This window comes from Heterodontus francisci, chromosome 13, assembly GCF_036365525.1.
Source record: "Heterodontus francisci isolate sHetFra1 chromosome 13, sHetFra1.hap1, whole genome shotgun sequence".
NCBI lineage: Eukaryota > Metazoa > Chordata > Chondrichthyes > Heterodontiformes > Heterodontidae > Heterodontus > Heterodontus francisci.
The window spans coordinates 96191654-96212145 of record NC_090383.1 but is presented as its reverse complement, the minus strand read 5'-3'; the positions used below and the strand labels follow the sequence as shown (position 1 = coordinate 96212145).

General features: G+C 42.6%; 1 protein-coding gene across 3 annotated transcripts in view; it reads right to left on the bottom strand.

Moving 5' to 3' along the window:
* Positions 1 to 20492, bottom strand: part of LOC137376519 (tetratricopeptide repeat protein 7A-like) — a 319646-nt gene that overhangs the window by 150825 nt on the left and 148329 nt on the right. For all 3 annotated transcript variants that reach the window (XM_068045223.1, XM_068045224.1, XM_068045225.1), the window contains 2 exons: positions 14767 to 14881; positions 6422 to 6479 (listed from right to left, as the gene is read on the bottom strand). In XM_068045223.1, the coding sequence (XP_067901324.1) occupies positions 6422 to 6479; positions 14767 to 14881 (173 nt within the window). The remainder of the gene's footprint in view (positions 1 to 6421; positions 6480 to 14766; positions 14882 to 20492) is intronic.

Genomic DNA, 20492 nt, shown 5'->3' with positions numbered 1-20492 from the left:
TAAAAGTGATGTTCTATCCAGAAGACTGTTTTCCATTGTTCTTCTCAGTAGACGTTGCAAGTTGGGAATTGGTCAGTTTTTGGTTTTTTTCCTCACTCTTATCGCTTCTTTTTCAGGTTTGATTTGATTTTTATTTAACCAGAGTCATTTTTGTCAGTGGTTACTCTTGCATGTGGTTTGCAGGAAAAATTTAGCTCCTTGGAATTGTTCAATGGAATGGGTGAAGGAATCACAAGACACTGGATTAGGTTTTCTGTGAAACATTATGAGCATTTTACTTACAAGGCAATCAACAAGAGACGCATTCCCACTCTGATCTATAGAACATGACTGACATTACAATCCAGAAATCTTTTGTTCTTCAAAAGTAATCACAATAATGAAATATGAGAAAAGATTAGTAGGAACTTAAATTTGGGCTTGTATTTTGAGTAAACATCTTTGTGCTAAAATTTTTTATCAAGTCTATTGAGTCAGTAGTTGTGAAATTCTGGAAAGAAACCATTTTTTTTTTAAAGGAAATACAGTATCTAACATTGCAACTTCATTATCTGGTTTTTCGACCTCAACATATCTTAATTAGCATAAAGGTTATCAGCATAAATAATTAAACCAGGAATTCCACAAGACAAATTTTCCATTCTGGTGGAATGCTAAGAAGCATGGACAGATGACAAAAATCCCATGGACATGAACAGAAACAAGTTATGGAATGAGAGCTCAAGAGGCAGGGAATAAGAGGAGGGTGGGATGAAACAAGAGAAAGAATATGAGAGAGAGAAAAAGAGGGAGGAAAGAAGAACTGTATGTATGAAGGAATGAGGGAAAGAAGGAATGACAGAAAGAAAAGAAACGAGAAAGTGGGGAAAAAGGAAAAGAGGAGCTAGGAATGAGGAGGGGGAGGGTTGCTGTGAACAAGAGAAAGCAAGAAAAAATAAGACTGAGAGATAGAGAGAGCATGAACGAGGGCCAGAAGGAATGAATCAGAAGCAGAAAAGCAAGAAGGGAAAAACCGAGAAAGAAAGGAAAGAGTGAGCAGGAATAAATGAGAAGGAAAGAAGAAATAAACAGTAAGTATTAAAGGAAGGAACAGATGATATAGGAAATGAGAGCAGGTAAAGGTGGAATGAGACAAGGAGAGAATGAAAGAGATGGTCAGTGAATGAGAAAAGGGAAAGAATGGAGGAATGAGGGAGGTGTGAAAGGAAAAGGTATAATCCAGATTTCAATTATAGAATTTGAAACAAAGAATCTCAAATGCCAAATCAATCAACTAGGTTTCAAAATTATATGGTATACTTTAGCTCCAGTGAACATAACATCAGGAACCATACTAGTAATTTAAAACTCATGGCACAATACCAGCATACAATTTATTTTTCTGTGTCTTCAGCTTTGCATATTTGGCCAGTGCTGATCTAGTGATTATTCCACCCCTGCTTCAGCTCATCTGCTGCTGAAACCCTCATCCATGCCTTTGTTATCCCTAGACTTAATTATTCCAATGCACAGCCGGCCTCCCATCTTCCACCTTCCATCGATTTGAGGTCATCCAAAATGCTGCTGCCCATATCCTAATGCGCACCAAGTCCCATACACCCATCACCATTCTGCTTGCTGGCTCCCGGTCAGGCAATGCCTCCGTTTTAAAATTCTTATCCTGGTTTTCAAATCTGACATGGCTTCACCCCTTCCCATCTCTATAAACTCCTCCTACTTTACAACCCTCCGGGATTTCTGCACCCCTCCAGTTCTGTCCTCTTGTGCATCCACTATTTTAATTGCACCACCATTGGCAACTTTTCAGCTGCCTGTCCCCTAAACACTGGAATTCCCTCCCTAAACCGCTCCACCTCTTTCTCCTCCTATAAGACACTCCTTAAAACCTACCTCTTTGGCCAAGCCTTTGCGGCATATGCGGCTCAGTGTCTAATTTAACATAATTGATAATGGAGGTTGGAATCAAGTCTGTGGCAAACTTGATAATCTAATACCCACGCCAGACAGGTCCACAGCACTCCTGTTAATAACATAGCAACAATAGGCCATTCAGATCCTTGAGCCTATTCTGTCATTTCAGTTAGATTGTGGCGCCATTTACCCGCCTTTGATCCGTACCCCTTGATATCCATACCTAATAAAAATCTGTCGATCTCTGTCTTGAAAACATTAGTGATCCCAGAATCCACAGCCTTTAGGGGAGAATGTTCCAGATTTCTACTACCCCTTATGAGAAAAAGGGAGTTCTGATTTCACCCTAGCTCTAATATAAGATTGCGCCTTGTTCTGGATTCCCACAAGCATAAATAGCTTCTCTGTATCTATTCTTTCAAATCCTTTTTATCATGTTGAACACCTCAATTAGATCACCCTTCAACCTTCTAAGCTGAAGGGAATAAAGCAACTTGTCCTCACAATTTAACCCTTGAAGCGTCAGTATAATTTTGGTAAACATGCACTGTACCCCCTCCAAGGCCAATATATCCTTGCTGAGGTGTGATGCACAGAACTGAAAGCAATATTGCAGATGAGGTCTAACGAAGGCTCTGAAGCATAACTTCCTCACTTTTGTATTCCAACTCCCTTGAGATAAAGGTCAGCATTTTATTAGCTTTTTTGATTTCTTCTTGCATCTGTGCACTAGCTTTTGGTGATTTGTGCACCGACACCCACATCCTCTTGCTCCTCCATAATTTCTAGTCTTGTCATTCAGAAAATAATCTAACTTTCTGCTCCTATCTACAGGACTTACTGAATGATTGACCAGACAACCAGGTTCACTATTTAAACCTTGAGCAGTAGACCTATCACTGGAGCCGAGAAGTCTTCTCACTCAGTTCCAGACAAGCTTGAAAGTCAATGTTCTAAAGGACAGGGTGGTTCTGGCTAGGTAGACAAGCTAGTTGTGGGAAGTTCATCAGTGGCCTGTGCTGGTAGGCTATATTATTTTAGCTGGTCCAGCTCCAGCACCACTCCTGCAGAAGGTGGGGGATTTCTAAGACTTAATTTTTGCCAATGTGTCAATGCACTCCAGTATAAGGAAAACGGGGTATGCCCCTTAGGGAGACCAGACGGTCCTACGGCTCTTAATCATGGTGATGGGTTTCCATATGTATTTGACACCCAGCTGACCAAAAGTAAAAAAATCTATGTTATGTTGGTGCAAATTAAAATCCTATCTTGACTATGTTGAATAACCAGCTCTTTGAAAATGCTGACACAAGTGTAAGGGTATTAACTTCAGCAAGAACTTACTGAATTGAGCAGAGCCCACCAAACATTTAATATCCGTGCTTCCTCCCTGAATAGACAGAACAGTGTTGTTGGCAACCAGAGTTTCACAATATCTCAGCTCATCCCAAAAGGTCAATATGGACATGACATCTTCAGAAATCAAGCAACCCGTGGATCATTTCCAGGCAAATTGGATATTTGGAAACAAATCACAATTCTATTCAGTGGTCCCTATATACACAGGTTTATAATCACAGTAGATGGTTCACAATGGAAAAATAAAGATATGAACTGGCATATTACAAATAAAATTTTATGCATGAACTATAAATGGGGGTTTAGATGCCAAACAATACAGAAGTGCAAAAAATTCTTATGCCAGATCAAAGATCATTGCCAGCTTCTACAGAATATTTGTGGTGAAATGCAACAGAAAGCTTGTATCAATCAGATGTAAAATATCTACAATGTATTAATCAAGTTTCATTCTGCACCTCACAAAAATACTTTTTCTTTCGTACAAACTAAGTATATTGGTGTGCATGTATGAGGGACGAACCCCCTCGCTCGATCTCTCGCAGATTCTCCAGCTACATTATAACACTAAGCCACCAAATCTCCCAACAATTGTAATTTATTGACTTGGCTAACTGCCATCACTGCTAAGACATTTAATATCGGTGCCTCCTCCCTGCATAGACAGAACAACAGTGCTGCCATCTCCCCACACCACTTCAGCTCGTTATTTTAATGGTCATGGCTTCCTCATGCACTCCCCCAAAACACCAATTCTTTTTTTTAAACTGGGTTTCATTGGTGGCTCATTGGCTATGCCCCACCTTCCAAGAGAGATTTCGATCCTTGGCCTACTCTCCCCTCCTGCTCAGATCGTTTACCAGCTTGCTCCTTTCCGTCTACAAACCCCCAACTCCATCCTCTGTCTCCCTTTCATTTCCTCCATCCTATCATCTCCCTTCCCACCTCTTACCTTTCCAATTATTGCCCAACCCTTTAAATCTGCTTGGTCTGTATACTGATGAGCACAAAAATCAAGGCTGACACTTCACTACTGCGGGAATGCTATGGTGCTGGAGGTGTTGTCTTTCGGATGAGACGTTAAACTGAAGCATGTTTGCCCCCGCAGGTGGACGTAAAAGGTCCCATGGCACTATTTTGAAAAAGGTCAGAGGAGTTATCCCCAACATCTTGGCCAATATTTATCCTGCAATCAATATCAAAAAACAGATTATCTTGTCATTATCACATTGCTGTCCGTGAGAGCTTGCTATGCACCAATTGCCTACAGCATTTCCTACATTACAACAATGCCTACACTTCAAAAGTACTTCATTGGCTGTAAACTGTTTTGAGACGTTGGAGATAGTGAAAGACACTATATAATGCAGGTCTTTTTTTCCCAAAAACTGCACTTGACCTTGACTTCCCATGTGTAGTGCATAGGAGATCAACTGGCAGTCTAACATTGTTACGACCGAGGCTGGAGCAATGCACTGCCAATTCAGTCCCATCACTCAACAGGTCGCAGCATATTATTAAAGCTTTCCCACCCAACCAGAAAACAGCCAAATTAAACACTCTTGTAACCCCCAGAATAAAACAGACCAAACCAGGTATCTTTAGACAACAACAAATTAACTATTAAAACTAAATTTTAAACACTATTAAGATAAACCTTTGTCTAAAGATCTTATAACTTCTTACTTTAACCTAACTTCTCCTTTCACACACACACACTCAAAAATCAACGGTTAACTGGTTGATTAAAAAAAAAGAGGTTTTAAAAATGAGCTGTTCCTTAAGAATAAATAAATAACTGGGTTGTCAGCCTTTGTGGGTTACGTATCCTAGTGAGGTGAGGTATCCTAGTGTAAAAATAATCAAATGCCACTCAAAGTCTCCATGCGGATTTGATGAAACAAACTTTTCTTGGGAGGCATTCAAAGCACTTCGGCTGCAGCAGGTGGCAAACGGTTCTTTAAACAAGAAGTATAGCAATGAGTTCACTTGGATTTTTAAAACAACAGTCTCCCAGTTGAAACTTTACTGCGAATTCCAGAAAACATAACCAGTCAAGAGAGATTCAATCTTGAAGCAAAGATTCCTTCAACTGGAAGAAAAGAAATTTTGCTACCTCCAGCAATACAAACAGTCTCTTCAAAGGGTTTTTATTTTCCTCCTTCTGCAATTAACATGGCCTGTAGCTCATTGTAGAATTTCTGCTGACAGAAATAGACAGCTCTTTCCTCCAGTAAGCACGCTTCACTGGTGTCTCTCAAAACTGATTTTAGCTGGTTTTTACACAGTCAAATTGAAACATTATATCATGTGACCTCCTCACTCTCCTGCTGTTGCCTATGTAACAAATGCAGCTGTGGAACACTGTTCTCAGAAATCCAAAACTTCTTTCTCTGTCTTAAAAGTACACTGTTTGTTAAGAGTTTTAAAGGCACACTGTTTCAAACAGAAGAAAAAAAAATACAGTTCGGTGACAATATTAATAAAGGGCCTGATTTTAACTGTGTAAGTGGATGGGCTTTGAATGAGTTAAAAATCAGAACAAACTGTTAATTATACCGTGTTAATTCCTACACAGCTTTAGTTTTAATAGTGGAATACCAAAGAATCATCAGTTAATATATGATGTTAAATATAGTCTTATAAATATGACAATTCATTGGTATTGTATGTAAACACAGGCTTACAGGGCAATCATACTGCATGTCAGCATTATATCACAGTGCTGTGAAAAGTGCAGTATAATTGCAGTTTATCTGTAATATACTGAGAACAATTCACAACAGTTCCTGTAGTGGTGATAAACCACCTGGAATATACAGTCTCGTGCTGTGTTTGAATCTGTTCATGCAGCCTAACAGACTGTCTGCAAACTTAAATCAATGATTGAAACTAGTTGACAGAATAACCAGCACTTCTCTAGTTTTAGAGAATTTTGCCAGCAATTGGAGACCAACGAACAGACGTCTTCTTTGGCCTACTACAGAAAATGATGCATCAAATCCACACCTACTGTATTACTTCTATTGGTTCTGATAGCATAATATCAATGAACAGCTAGTGTTCAGTGTTGATACAAACTTAATTCTAATTGGTGAACTGCCAACAATGTGCTATTTGAACTCTCAAGTAAAATCAAACAGAGTCTTACCTTCTGAGAGCTTTCAATGCTTTCTTGTGGAGCTTATCTCGGGTGCTCCTCAGTGTAGCTGCACAATCGTGACAAAGAGGTTAGCATGATTCATCAACTTCAAAATGAAAGAAAGTTCTGTGAACAATGCCCTATTTTGCTAAAAATACATTTTTTCTTCTATCATCTCTTATTAAATCAATAACATGGTCACTGCGCAAAGGCAAATGTATTATTTTAGCGTCTAAAAACAGAGTGTGGGGCAAGAGTGAGGAGTTTTTATTTTCTATATATTTAATGTACATGGAATTTATTTTTATAAAACAGTTTGATCACTTGATAAACAAACTCCCACTTGACATTCTCCTCACCCTATGTCCCATAAAGTGTTCTATAAATGCAACTTCTTGCTTTGGTCACAGCTCCACCAATTTCCCCAACTGTTCAGGGGCTTGCTAAGCGAGCAGCTGAGCTATGCAGACGAGAAAGGTCCCAGAATCAAATCCCGACCATCATCAGATGTCAACTAGGGTGGTGCTAATGGGACTATGATTTACTTTGGTGTCCCTAGATTAGGGAAGGGAAAAAACAGCAGAGTTCTTGTTCCTGATCACTTTCCATCAACCACCCCTGACGTGCTCATCGGTGAGACATCAGATAAGGATAGGATCAAATTTGGCTGAATTGCTATTTATGGTCAAATGGCCTGGTACTACTCATTATTTCTTCACATATGTACTTCAACAAGGTACCAGTGGACAGGAGGGAAGCAGAGAAATGTGAAAAGGAATTTTTAACAACACAGATGAACGATTCATTTTTTCTCTTGGCAAGACCCCCAAGTAGACTCAAATTAATTAACAAAGAAAGTGGCAGTGAATTAAATTTCCTTTCCATTAAAAAAAACCTGCTCATCTGCAATCTGGTTTCCTTTTACGCTATGAATGCAGTGCAAATTCCACAAAGGGACAGGCCATTATCCAAATACAGAAACACTTTGCCCATTTGCAGTTACCATACTAAACACACGAGGTTTCCCAGCCACATTACATGTAATGCATCTTAGATCACTTCTTTGGAGCAAGGTATCATCATTGAAGACTGGGCAAATGCAATAAGGCAAATACATCCACAAAAGAACTCCACATTAGAGAATGAATCCTAGCAAAAAAATGTTCTGAACAAGCAAAATCAGGAAGAAGCTCAGTAGTTTGAGACGAACTGCATATTGTGGCCTCCACCAAGTATATCCCCCTCTATGGATGAGTTTTAAGATGTCCTGAGTTGTGAAAGGTGCTATATGTGTTGTATTATCTCTTGCTAGACTAGTACAAAGGGAGCTGAAGGGCACAAAAAAGCTGAACGCAGAGCTTTAATGAAGACTCGTTGCTGCTTCAGTTTACATGTGCTAACTGTCTAACAGAACTGAATCATGAGATATTGCATCACTTCCTGTGATGACATACATATTAGCATAAACATACATTGAAATGATTATATTTAACCTAACAAATAAACTATCACAACATCCCCCTTCCTTAAATGACAACCCTATATAGTTTAACATTAATATGTATATGAATAAGCAACCCTTATGAGTTAAGACATTTGACAACTATAACACTATTTACATAAAACATAAAACATTCAACTGTAACAAGAACATTTTGAACACTTCTCAAGGTGCTGTCTACGTTTGAAAACATACTGCTCGTCGGCTGACTCAACCTGACCTTCTAACAATGAGATGTGGGTGTATTCTCCAACTGTCCGTCCTTTCCTCCTGAAGATTGTGCTTGGGAGGATTGTCCTCAGTGTCGATGTGCTGCTTGGTGTCTTTTCATCTGTAAAACGTGCACGGGTGCGCATAGGCGATGCTGGTTGGTCCCCTTGTGCATGGCTAGCAGGGAGACCCAGAGGGGAGATTATTTCCTTCACAGTACCACACCATTTGGTGTTGTCATCTCATACGAATGTGGTTCTTTGTACACCTTGGACACCTCTGCTGCAATCCATCTCTGAACTTGTGGGTGTAGGATTCTCACTTTCTGGCCAACATATAGTGGTGGTAATTCTGCACCTACGTCATGTGCGTCTTTCGTCTGGTCTTGTTTCTGATGAAACTGGTCTGTGATCAAGGACGACTTGATGAGATGATAACTTGGCAGTGTAGTTCTCACCAGCTGATCAAACATAATTTCAGCAGGTGATGGCAATCCAGAGTACAGATGCAATAACGCAACTTGGATATCTTGCCCTGGTTCAAACACTTTTTGACCAATGATTTGACTCTCCTGATGATGCATTCAACCATCCCATTCAAACGAGAATATCTGGGTGATGTGACATGGCTGATAGACCATTGTTCACACCTATCCTGGAACGGTTTTGTCGTGTATTGTGGGTCAATGTCAGGCACCACTTCTACTGGGGCACCAAAAAGACTGAAGATGGCACTAACAGTGTTGGCCACTGCTGTACTCGACATGTTTCGAAGCTTCTGCACTAGAGGAAACTTGCAGTGATAGTCAGTGACGAGCAGATAGTCTTCTCTGCCCACAGAGCACAGATCTGTTGCTATCTTGATGCATGCCAATGATGGCATGTCATGCAGCTGGACAGGCTCTTTCAGTTGACTAGCTTGGTGATCCTGACACGCATCACAACATCTCACCACCTGGTCAATGCCTTTACTGATGCCTTGTTTTTCCATTCCATCCAGTTCCATCTTCAGCTTTTCGCGAATGTGCGTGCTGCATTTTCATGGTGGGTCGATTGACGACGTTGCATCTTCTTTAAGGTGTAGGACTGTGTCCCCGTGGAAATTCCCAACCTTGTCAAACCAACTTGGGTACAACCTCTGGAGGTCTTGTACTGATCCAATGGCACCTATTTTGACTGCTGTAGTATTCTGACTGGGTCAGCTCATGGATGATGACCATGTTAAGTTCGTTGCATGCTGGCAGCCCTGCTACTGCTGGTCCTGACACATTCACTATGTAGAATATCTGAGTAGACCACGTTGACTCTTTGTACCCACATTCCAGGTCTAGGGAATCTAGGCACTTTGTCACGCCATTGCATGCTGTAAGCTTCACGCTTATGGGTTGAACCAAAGACTTTCATGCTTCTTGGTACATGTGCTTGAGAATGCGGAAAGGTAGAGTATAGGCACTTGCACCTGTGTCAATCTTCACTCTCAGTCAATGCCGTCGGAATGGACCTGTTACATTAAGGTAATCATGTGAAAAAACTGTTCACCTGTAGTGTCTTCACCTCGATCTACCTCATCCATTTTGGTCAGGCAGTCTTCCATTTCATGGATGGGTCTATGCTTTTGGCGATGCCTGGAAGTGTCTTGCCTCCCTTCGCGTCTGGGTAGTGTAGTTCTGCAGCTTGAGTGCTGCACGCTCTGGCTTCTTCCCACGTTGTTACTGCTGCACCTTCTGAAAAGTTTGGCTCAGTGCCCTCTAAGCCTGCATCCCTTGCATGTATCTGTGTATGCCAGGCATCTACGCGATTTTTTGGGGGGGGGGGGGGGGTGGCGGGGGAGAACCCACAGTTACTGCAAACCTTTTTCTACCTGGGTGCCTCAGCTATTGTACCGACAGGCATTTCGGACCCTAAGGCGTGCAAACACTATCTCCCTGCAATAACTGCCTCGTGTTTGCATCCGTCCTTAGTATGCTCTCCACAACTTGCTCCATCAGTTTTCCCAGGGCTTTCTGAAACGCCTCAATAGTAGTGGAGGCGATAACCAACTCCATAATTCATTCCAAGAGTTCAGTATCAGAGAAGTTGCATTCTCTTGCTTTCTCTCTGCATTGGTTAACAAAGTTGTCCAAGGTGTTGTTAGCTTTCTGTCTATACAGAAAGAGTTCCAGGCAGTGTACTTGGAAATTAACTTTAGTGTCTAGCTGATATTCTAATGTCACCTGTAGCTTTGATGGATCCTGGTGGTCAGAATCAGATAAACCAGAGATATTGATTCAGCGCAGACCTTAGTTTCCTATGGTGATTCTAATTTTTATAGCCTGCTTCTCTGCATTCACAACCTCGTGGTATAGGAAGCAAAGTTCAGTCCTTTGTTTGAACAGTTTGAACTCGCCCGAGACATCAGATGCTTTCCAGTCCATCTCTGGAAAACTGGCTGCCATTTCCTAAGCCTTCTAGCCTGTTCTCCCCTGAGCAGCAAACCATGCTTTAAAAGTTGCAGCAAACTGTGATGTCTGCTGAGCTGAGCAGGAGGCATGCCCTGAACTGTGTTGCTGCAGCATGGGCTTGTGAGCTTGTAGGCAGCAGGGGTCCTGGCATCGGGGTCGGTTAATGGCGTGTATGTGTGGCGACAGCGAGAAGGAATCCATGCCAAACATGACATTGCACTTATCTCTGTACCTGAAACTAGAATTAATTTTTGTCTTGTCAGCTCGGGGCCCAAATCGGCTTCAATCTCTACTCACACTGGTGCTCTCCAATGTGAGAGCTGTGATCCAGTTGCAGCGCTTCAGGTAGGGTTTCTAACTGGAATTATTATTTTTATCTGATCAATGCTGTTGACTCACTACCACCATCCAGCCTTATTGGGGCAGACGATCTGGAGTATTGCAAAAGCTTCCGCTGCCACCATATTGTATTATCTCTTAGATTAATACAAACAAAGTTGAAGGGCAGATATGAAGGTTGAATGCAGAGTTTTAATGGAGACTTGTTGTTACTTCAGCTTACATGTGCTAACTGTGCAAGAGAATTGAATCACGTGATATTTCATTACTTCCCATAATGGCATACATATTAGCATAAACATATTTATATTATATTTAACATACAAACAAATACACTATAACAATATGAATGCAATATTTTTTGCTGGGAAATGTGTATTAAAGTCAGACAAATCAGATTGTCAGATACTGTTTCTCGGATAGAACTCCAACTTTTTTTTATTCATTCACAAGATGCGGCCATTAGAGGCAAGGCCAACATTTATTGCCCATCCCTAATTCCCCTCAAGAAGGTGGTGGCAGCAACGGAGTTGCTTGCTAGGCCATTTCAGAGAGCAGTTATGAGACAATCACATTGCTGTGGGTCTAGAGTCACATATAGAAGAGAGCTGGTAAGGACAGCAGATTTCCTTTCCTAAAGGACATTAGTGAACCAGATGGGTTTTTAATGGTGATCCGGTAGTTTCATGCTCACTATTTACTGATGCAAGCTTTTTATTCCAGATTTATTTAATTAACTGAATTTAAGTTCCCTAGCTGGCATGATGGGATTTGAACTCAAGGTCAGGGCCCTGAGGTGGGGTGTGTGGTTTGGAAATCAGAGGCATCACAGTGATGGTGGGAAGGATGAGAAAAAGAATCATCGGAAACCTGGAGATGGTGGGAACTGGTCGGCTACCTTAGCGGCAGGTGATGTGGTGGCCTGGGGAGTGGAGATTGTTGTGGGGGGGTAGTGGGGTGGGGGGGGCGTGATTCGATCGCAAAGTTTCCTTTGGTAAGCATCTGGATCCAGGATGTAGGTGCAAAGGCACTTATCTTCTGAATCCACTAAGTCCTCGCCACGCTGAAACTTTCAGGTTCGCCAACACTTGGGAGACCTGGCCAACAGCTGTAGTTGAAAACCTGCATGACAATCAAGCTCATAGCCTCATTATTTATATTTAAAGTTCAAACCCGCCCCCTTGGAGTGGGCTCTGTCCCACCCCCTTCCGGCCTCAGTTAAAGCCGGACGGAAATGGGCGAGCTCGAGGCCAGTTTGAATCAGGAAACAGATTTCCTCAGACTTTAACCGCCCAGTCTGCCCCACCCCCACCACAAACCCGCCAATTCTTTTAGGTTAAAATTCCCTTCCCGTGATGTCAGGTTTGTGCTTTTATCTGAGAAAAAGGAGATAGTTCCTACAAAAGCAAAATCCTGCAGAAGAAAATCTGAAATAAAAACAAAAAGTGCTAGAAATATTCAGCAGGTCAGGCAGCTTCTGTAGAGAGAGAAGCACAGTTAATGGTTCAGGTCGATGATCTTTCATCAGAATTGTTATGATGAACTGTTCACATAAAAAGGAGTTTAATTATTATGGCCTTCTGGGTTACGTTAACATATGTTTAGATATTAGGCAGTGAAGGTAAACTGATCATAAGGGATGTGAGATATACTTATGGGAGAAACTGGAGATGCTAAACCCAAAGGAATATCTAAGGCAGACTCAAGCATTGTAACAACACTGCAACTGAGACCACATGTATGCACTTTTCCATATTGGTCACAGGACTGAACTCAGGAGCAGAAATCTGGCTGATTTTTATCCCCCTCACTAATCCAGGTATGCTGAGGTCAGCTGTAGCACCCATATCACTATTACCAGTTAAGAACTGTAGCAACAATACTACTATTCCCAGTTGAGATAAGCTAACTCAGCACTGCTTGGGAATGAAGATGGGTACTGTTCATCTACAAAACAATACCTGGCAGCGTTTATACAATAAGTGCAGAAATGAAAGCAACGCTTGAACAAGCGCTAACCTTTTAGCTACAGCTATCTATCACTACTCTTCATGTAAGAGTGTGGGAATAATTTATTACCTTTTCAGGAGAAGTTATGAGGCAACAATGCTGGAAATTAAGTAGTTTTTAGACTTGATACAGCAACAACTTATATTTATATGGCACCTTTAACATAAATAAAACGTCTCAAGGCAATTTACAGGAGCATTATAAAACCAAGTATGACAGCGAGCCACAAAAGGAGATATTAGGGCAAATAACGGAAAGCTTAGTCAAACAGGTAGCTTTTAAGGAGTGTCTTAAAGGAGGAAAGCGAGGTGGAAAGCGAGGTGGAAAGCGAGGTGGAAAGCGAGGTGGAAAGCGAGGTGGAAAGCGAGGTGGAAAGCGAGGTGGAAAGCGAGGTGGAAAGCGAGGTGGAAAGCGAGGTGGAAAGCGAGGTGGAAAGCGAGGTGGAAAGCGAGGTGGAAAGCGAGGTGGAAAGCGAGGTGGAAAGCGAGGTGGAAAGCGAGGTGGAAAGCGAGGTGGAAAGCGAGGTGGAAAGCGAGGTGGAAAGCGAGGTGGAAAGCGAGGTGGAAAGCGAGGTGGAAAGCGAGGTGGAAAGCGAGGTGGAAAGCGAGGTGGAAAGCGAGGTGGAAAGCGAGGTGGAAAGCGAGGTGGAAAGCGAGGTGGAGACGCATGGAGGTGTAGGGAGCTTGGGGCGTAAGCAATTGAAGGTGCGGCCACCAATGGTGGAGCGATTAAAATCAGAGATGCACAAGAGGCTAGAATTCCAGGAGCGCAGATATCTTCGAGGGTTGTGGGGCTGGAGGAGATTACAGCGATAGGGAGGGGCGAGGCCATGGACCAATTTAAAAACAAGAATGAGAATTTTAAAATCAAGAAGTTGCTTGACCAGGAGCCAAAGTAGGTCAGCGAGCACAGGGGTGATAGGGGAATGGGACGTGTTGCGAGTTAAGACACAGGCAGCAGAGTTTTGGATGACCTCAAGTTTACAGACAGTAGAATGTGCGAGACCAGCTAGGAGTGCATTGGAATAGCCAATTCTAGCGGTAACGAAGGCATAAATGAGGATTTCAGCAGATGAGCTGAGACAGAGGCGAAGTTACGGAGGAGGAAGTAGGCAGTCTTAGTGATGGCACGAATATGAGGTTGATGATAAGCAACTGTTGTTATTTACCTGATATAGCCTGTTAGCCTATTTCAAAGGTGCTCAATAATGTATTAAAGCTGAAAGGACAGTAGATTGAACAGAGTAATATTGAATTAATTAGATTAAATTTACTTTATTCATAAAGCAATATTTTGATAAACTGGAAGTTTTTTTTTGGATCATCGTAACAAGAAGTTATTAAACAGGCTCTACTAACCAAATTCCCTCTCACTTCCTCCATAACAGAGAAAACATAGTAATGTAGGAAATGCAGCAGATAATTTGCACATAATGAGCTTTCACAAACAGTGGTGTGATAATGACCAGATAATCTCTTTCAGTGATGTTGGTTGAGGGACAAACATTGGCCAAGAAAAGAGATATGCCTAGATGCTCTATGCCTCCTCCAAACTGCCAATTCTAGGGGGCACTGGTAGCAGTTTGGGAGTAGCTATTGGCCAGTTCTATTAGCTATGAGCTGTCAGGATAGGAGATAAACAAAGATGGAAGAAAAAATAAAACTTTTTTTATAGGGAATAACTACTTTGAAAAAAAATTGCATTTTTGGAAAAATTTGTTTATTTAGAAGCTGGCATCAAATTGAGCAGTGGCCTTTGACTACACCAAAACAAGCACTGTTTTGCTAAAAGTACCTACAGAAATATTCCCTTTGATGTGATGCTGTATTGATACAACCTTGGACATCACCTTACCATCTGTAGCTTGGAGACTGTAGACCAACCCTAGGCCCAGATAGCCCTTGGTAAGAAATTCACCAGCTTCTTCCCCCATGGTTGTTACTGTCTTGCAAAATCGCTCTCCTTCTAGCTGCAAACAGAAAATACTCATCACAAAAACACAAAAATGAATGATTATGTTACAGAGTTCATGTAGTGCTGGCAAGTTAAAAGTCATTTCAGGATACTATTCTTACATTTAAGGCATTTGCCACGAAGAGCGAGTGAGGTTTAATGCCACGAAGAGCCAATCATTGAATGGAACTGATTTTCCTTGAAGAAATCAAAATTTAAAATAGGGCAATAAAGTCATAGAGAGATACAGCACCGAAAACAGGGGGATTGAGTTTAAGAGCCGCGAGGTTATGCTGCAGCTCTATAAAGCCCTGGTTCGACCACACTTGGAATATTGTGTTCAGTTCTGGTCGCCTCATTATAGGAAGGATGTGGAAGCTTTAGAGAGGGTGCAGAGGAGATTTACCAGGATGCTGCCTGGACTGGAGGGCATGTCTTATGAAGAAAGGTTGAGGGAGCTAGGGCATTTCTCATTGGAGCGAAGAAGGATGAGAGGTGACTTGATAGAGGTGTACAAGATGATGAGAGGCATAGATAGAGTGGATAGCCAGAGACTCTTTCCCAGGACGGAAAGGGCTATCACCAGGGGGCATAATTTTAAGGTGATTGGAGGAAAGTTTAGGGGAGATGTCAGAGGTAGGTTCTTTACACAGAGAGTGGTGGGTGCGTGGAATGCACTGCCAGCGGTGGTAGTAGAAGCAGATACATTAGGGACATTTAAGCGACTCTTGAATAGGTACATGGATGATAGTAGAATGAAGGGTATGTAGGTAATTTGATCTTAGAGTAGGTTAAAGGGTCGGCACAACATCGTGGGCCGAAGGGCCTGTACTGTTCTATGTTCTATGAAACAGGCCCTTCGGCCCACCGAGTCCGCGCCGAACATCAACCACCCATTTATACTAATCCTACATTAATCCCATTTTCCCTCTCATATCCCCACCTTCCCTCAATTCTCCTACCACCTACCTACACTAGGGGCAATTTTTTTTTTACAATGGCCAATTTGATAGGTTGATAGGTTAATTGGCCATTATAAATTGCCCCTAGTATAGGTAGGTGGTAGGGAAATACAGGGACAGGTGGGGATGTGGTAGGAATATGGAATTAGTGTAGGGTTAGTCTAAGTGGGTGGTTGATGGTCGGCACAGACTCGGTGGGCCGAAGGGCCTGTTTCAGTGCTGTATCTCTAAACTAAACTAAATTTTACCTATCAACCCGCAAGTCTTTGGCATGTGGGAGGAAACTGGAGCATCCGGAGGAAACCCACATGGTCACAGGGAGAATGTGCAAACTCCGCACAGGCAGTACCCAGAACTGAACCCGGGTCGCTGGAGCTGTGAGGCTGCGGTGCTAATCGCTGCGCCGTCCAATATTTTTAAATTGCTGAGATGTTGGCTAATGTAGATGCTGTGGGAAAAATAGAACTCTTTTGTCCATGGTTTATAGCTCCTCTCTTTGTACAAGGTTATTTAGCTTAAAAAAATAGATTTTAAGAAAGATGGCTCAAAATGGCTTCTACATGCTGGGAAGTTTGCTTATATTCTTCTGACTCTGCCTAAAGTCTATCAGCAAAAAGCCAGTGTAGCCAATTACCTGCAGGCATAAGCATTTGAGAAAACAAATCAACTAAATGGTGGCAACAAATGGTATGTTTCACCAAGCTATTAAGTAACATTACAAACTAAACAGATGGCCATCGGCTGGCAACGGCTGTGCATTGTTCAAAAGGACCTCAGCCGACTGGTTTATCTGCTTAACCTTTCATGAACTGCTTCAAAACTACTGTGTTATTTGAAATGACTGACATCTGGCTGCAACTGTACACAACTAACTGCGAATAATCCTATTTGCGACTTTAGTCTGGTACTGATGTGGCTGACACTACTCATTGTCTGAGTTGACAAGGCTGAAAGGTAGAAATCCAACATACTGAAACAACAAACAAATCTATGGTTGAGCCAGCACATTCTATTGCAGGTTATCTTGAGCAGAAGATTGCTCTGTTGACAGAGGGCTGAGTTTTGCCACTAGCTTACCGGTGTCACCCTCAAGATGAATTCCGGGTCAAGAACCTGGAGAAGCAAGTGGCAGGACATCGGACACAATCTTCCAATTAAAGACTGTCCAATTAGAGATGGCAGGAAGACACCAGAGGGACAATCAGAGCAGCTGGCAGCCCCACAAAAGAATGATGTGCACCACAAGACGGAGGTGTGCTACTAATGCTGGAACCGACAGACAAACCCGAACACCCAGAATGATCAGGTGGATGTCTGCAGGGGAAACGCTTTAACTTGAAAGCATTTGCCTGTGGATTTTTTTTGTTCATTCAAGTGATGTGAGCGTCACTGGCAAGGTCAACATTTGTTGCCCATGCCTAATTGCCCTCGAGAAGGTTGTGGTGAACTGCCTTCTTGAACCACTGCAGTTCATTTGGAGTAGGTACACCCATGGGGTGCTGTTAGGAAGACAGTTCCAGGATTTTGACCCAGTGACAATGAAGAACGGCGATATAGTTCCAAGTCAGGATGGCGTATGACTTGGAGGGGAACTTGCAGGTGGTGGTGTTCCTATGCGGCTGCGGCCCTTGTCCTTCTAGGTGGTAAAGGTTGTGGGTTTGGCAGGTGCTTGGCAAGTTACTGCAGTGCAGCTTGTACACGGTACACAAAGCTGCCACAGTGCGCCAGTGGTGGAGAGAGTGAACGTTTTAGGTGGTAGATGGGGTGCTGATCAAGCGGGCTGCTTTGTCTTGGATGATGTCAAGCTCAAGCATTTTGGGAGCTGCACTCATCCAGGCAAGTGAATAGTATTCCTTCACGCTTTTAACTTGTGCCTTGTAGATGGTAGATGGGCTTTGGGGAGTCAGGTGGTGAGTTACTCACTACAGAATTCTCAACCTCTGGCCTGCTCTTGTAGCCATTGTATCTACATGGCTGATCCAGTTAAGTTTCTGGTCAATGGTAACCCCCCAGGATATTGATGGCAATGGTAATGCCGTCAAATGTCAAGGGGAGATAGTTAGATTCTCCCTTGTTGGAGATGGTCATTGCCTGGTACTTGTGTGCTGCGAATGTTACTTACCACTTAGCAGCCCAAGCCTGGATGTTATCCAGGGCCTGCTGTATGTGAGCACGACTGCTTCAGTATCTGGGGTCGTGAATGGAACGGAACGCTGTGCAATCATCAGCGAACATCCCCACTTCTGAACTTATGATGGACGGAGGATCATTGATGAAGCAGCTAAGGTGGTTGGGCTTAGGACACTACCTTGAAAATTTCCTGCAGCAATATCCAGGGTATGAGATGATTGGCCTCCAACAACCACAAACTTTGTGATAGGTATGACTCTAACTAGTGCAGAGTTTTCCCCCTTATTTCCATTGACCTGAATTTTGCCGGAGCTCCTCGGTTAAATTCTGCCTGAAGTCAAGGGCAGTAATTCTCACCTCACCTCCCAGTGGTAATGTGCTGAATGAAACCTATATGCTCACTTAAAGATAATGCATATTCATTTCATGGTGCCCTGACCTCCAGCTGTGCTCTCGCCTCCTCTGAGGAGTTGAGCCGCAGACACTGTAGGGGTCCAGTGTGCCTCTGGCAAAATGTCATTGTCCTACAAAAATGCTGGTTAATTGGTGCCATGATGGCCTTAGTTGGCTTCCCACCGCTGCCAAGTGGGCTGCTTGCCAGGTGTGCAGCCCGCCTCTGGGAAAAGCGGCCAGAAGTAGGTGAACATCGGGGAGCCAGCCCAATGCTTTCATTTCTGAATTCCCCAGGGGACCGCCCCCCCCCCCCCCCACCCCCACCCTACCGAGCCACCTCTACGGGGCAGGGAAAATTTCAGCCAAAGAGTTAGTGTACTTGTCTATGCAAGCTAACATTTGTACTGAATAGGGAAAACTGCCCTAAGAGAGCACAAATAGTAACAGAAGTAAGTTCAAATTTAAATATGACTGCAAATACAGAATTAGCTCAGACTAAAATGCAGTGAATTCTGCATAAAAATGAAATCGGGAGAATGAGATAAAAACATTATAATGTCCTGTTAGAACTGGTAACAGGCTAGCACCAGTAGCTTACAAGAAATCTTACTGCATTTCACTGTTCCATTAAAATATGAATTCACATAAATAACCTGTGGTTTGAATGTAAAATGCCATAGGCATCAATCACTTGCATCTGCTACTCATTAATAATTCAAATAGCAGCTTCTTTCTTATCCCAGTTTACCTGTCATCTCATTGTGTTGTGGATTAGTCCGCAGTACATTTATATATTTTCCCTTTTCCTTATTCAAAATTAAGCCAGGTTTAAAGGTTAAAAAAAAAAACTCCTTTTACTTTCCCATCAGTGTTCCTAGTCTCCTTAGATTGCATACCCCCTGTAACCAGACTGCAGGAAGGAGGACAACCTGCTATCTGTAAATCTGGCATTTTCTATGTATGGGGTAATTGCATTTTTGTATAGTCATATGTAACCCACTCACTCTGTGACATGTATCTGTTCCCCAGCTCCAAAACGTCGCATCGCTTAGCTCCAGGGAAGGAAGCTGCAGATATGACTCAGTTTCCATAGCAACCCTTTGTACCAGAGAAAATGCAATAAATTCACAAAACACTTCACTCACTGTATCACACCCAAAGGGAGCATGGAGCCTTATCATGGGGCTTAATACTTTTTAAAAATATTTTATTCAAAAACTCTCCCGTAGGTATTGAACACACAAACAGGGAAGCCTGATTGATTTAAAAAAAAAATCAAACTCCCCCTCCTGAAAGTGCTGACTCTCCTTCAGTACTTTCCACCCAGTTGTCCAACCTTTGTGAATTAGCCCAGATAGCAAGTGCCACCAGGCTAATCCCAATTCTGACCCCAAAAATGGCCACTTTACAGCCACTCTCACTGGATGACTCTAAGAATTCAAGATAATGCAGACCACTTTGTGTGGAGTGCCTGAAATCATATCATTTAGGTGAAATGAACCACCCCACTGCGATGGTTTATTCTTGATATTTTACATTTCAGCTGCAATGCAGTGAAATGGGGACTCCCGAGCAAGGATTTCTGTAAAATACATGATGAAGCATTGCATTGACAAGGGTGTTTTTCAGTACATTCCCGGCAAGACAGAACCTGCTGCCGTATCAATGTTGTCGCACTGTGCCTCAAACATTGCATCTCAATTGTAAAAGAAGATTCAGCAATAAAAGCAGTATATGCTGGAACTGTACATCATAATGTTTCAGTTGGAATCCTTTATCAGAACTGACAATCATGCTGAATACATTCTTTTACAACAGCATTGTCCAATATACAGTCCTCAGGCGAGAATCATGCCTGCCAAAGGTTTCCATCCGGCCTGCGGATGTAAACTGTACCCGGCCGTTCCTCATCCTCACCGGGGGTCCGTGAATGGTAATTTCCCAGATGATTGGCTTCTCCTTCCAGAACAGCTTTACAAAAAAAAAAAAATCGCTCTGAGTTTCGCAGCTGACAGGTGCTGACATTGCGAACAACAGTTTCCCAACTTCGGGCAGATTCGGGGTTGAAACCTGCCGGAAAACTCCGAAACTGTCTGAAATGCAGAAAGCGCTGTTCAAAAACGGACCAGCATAAAGCTGAGT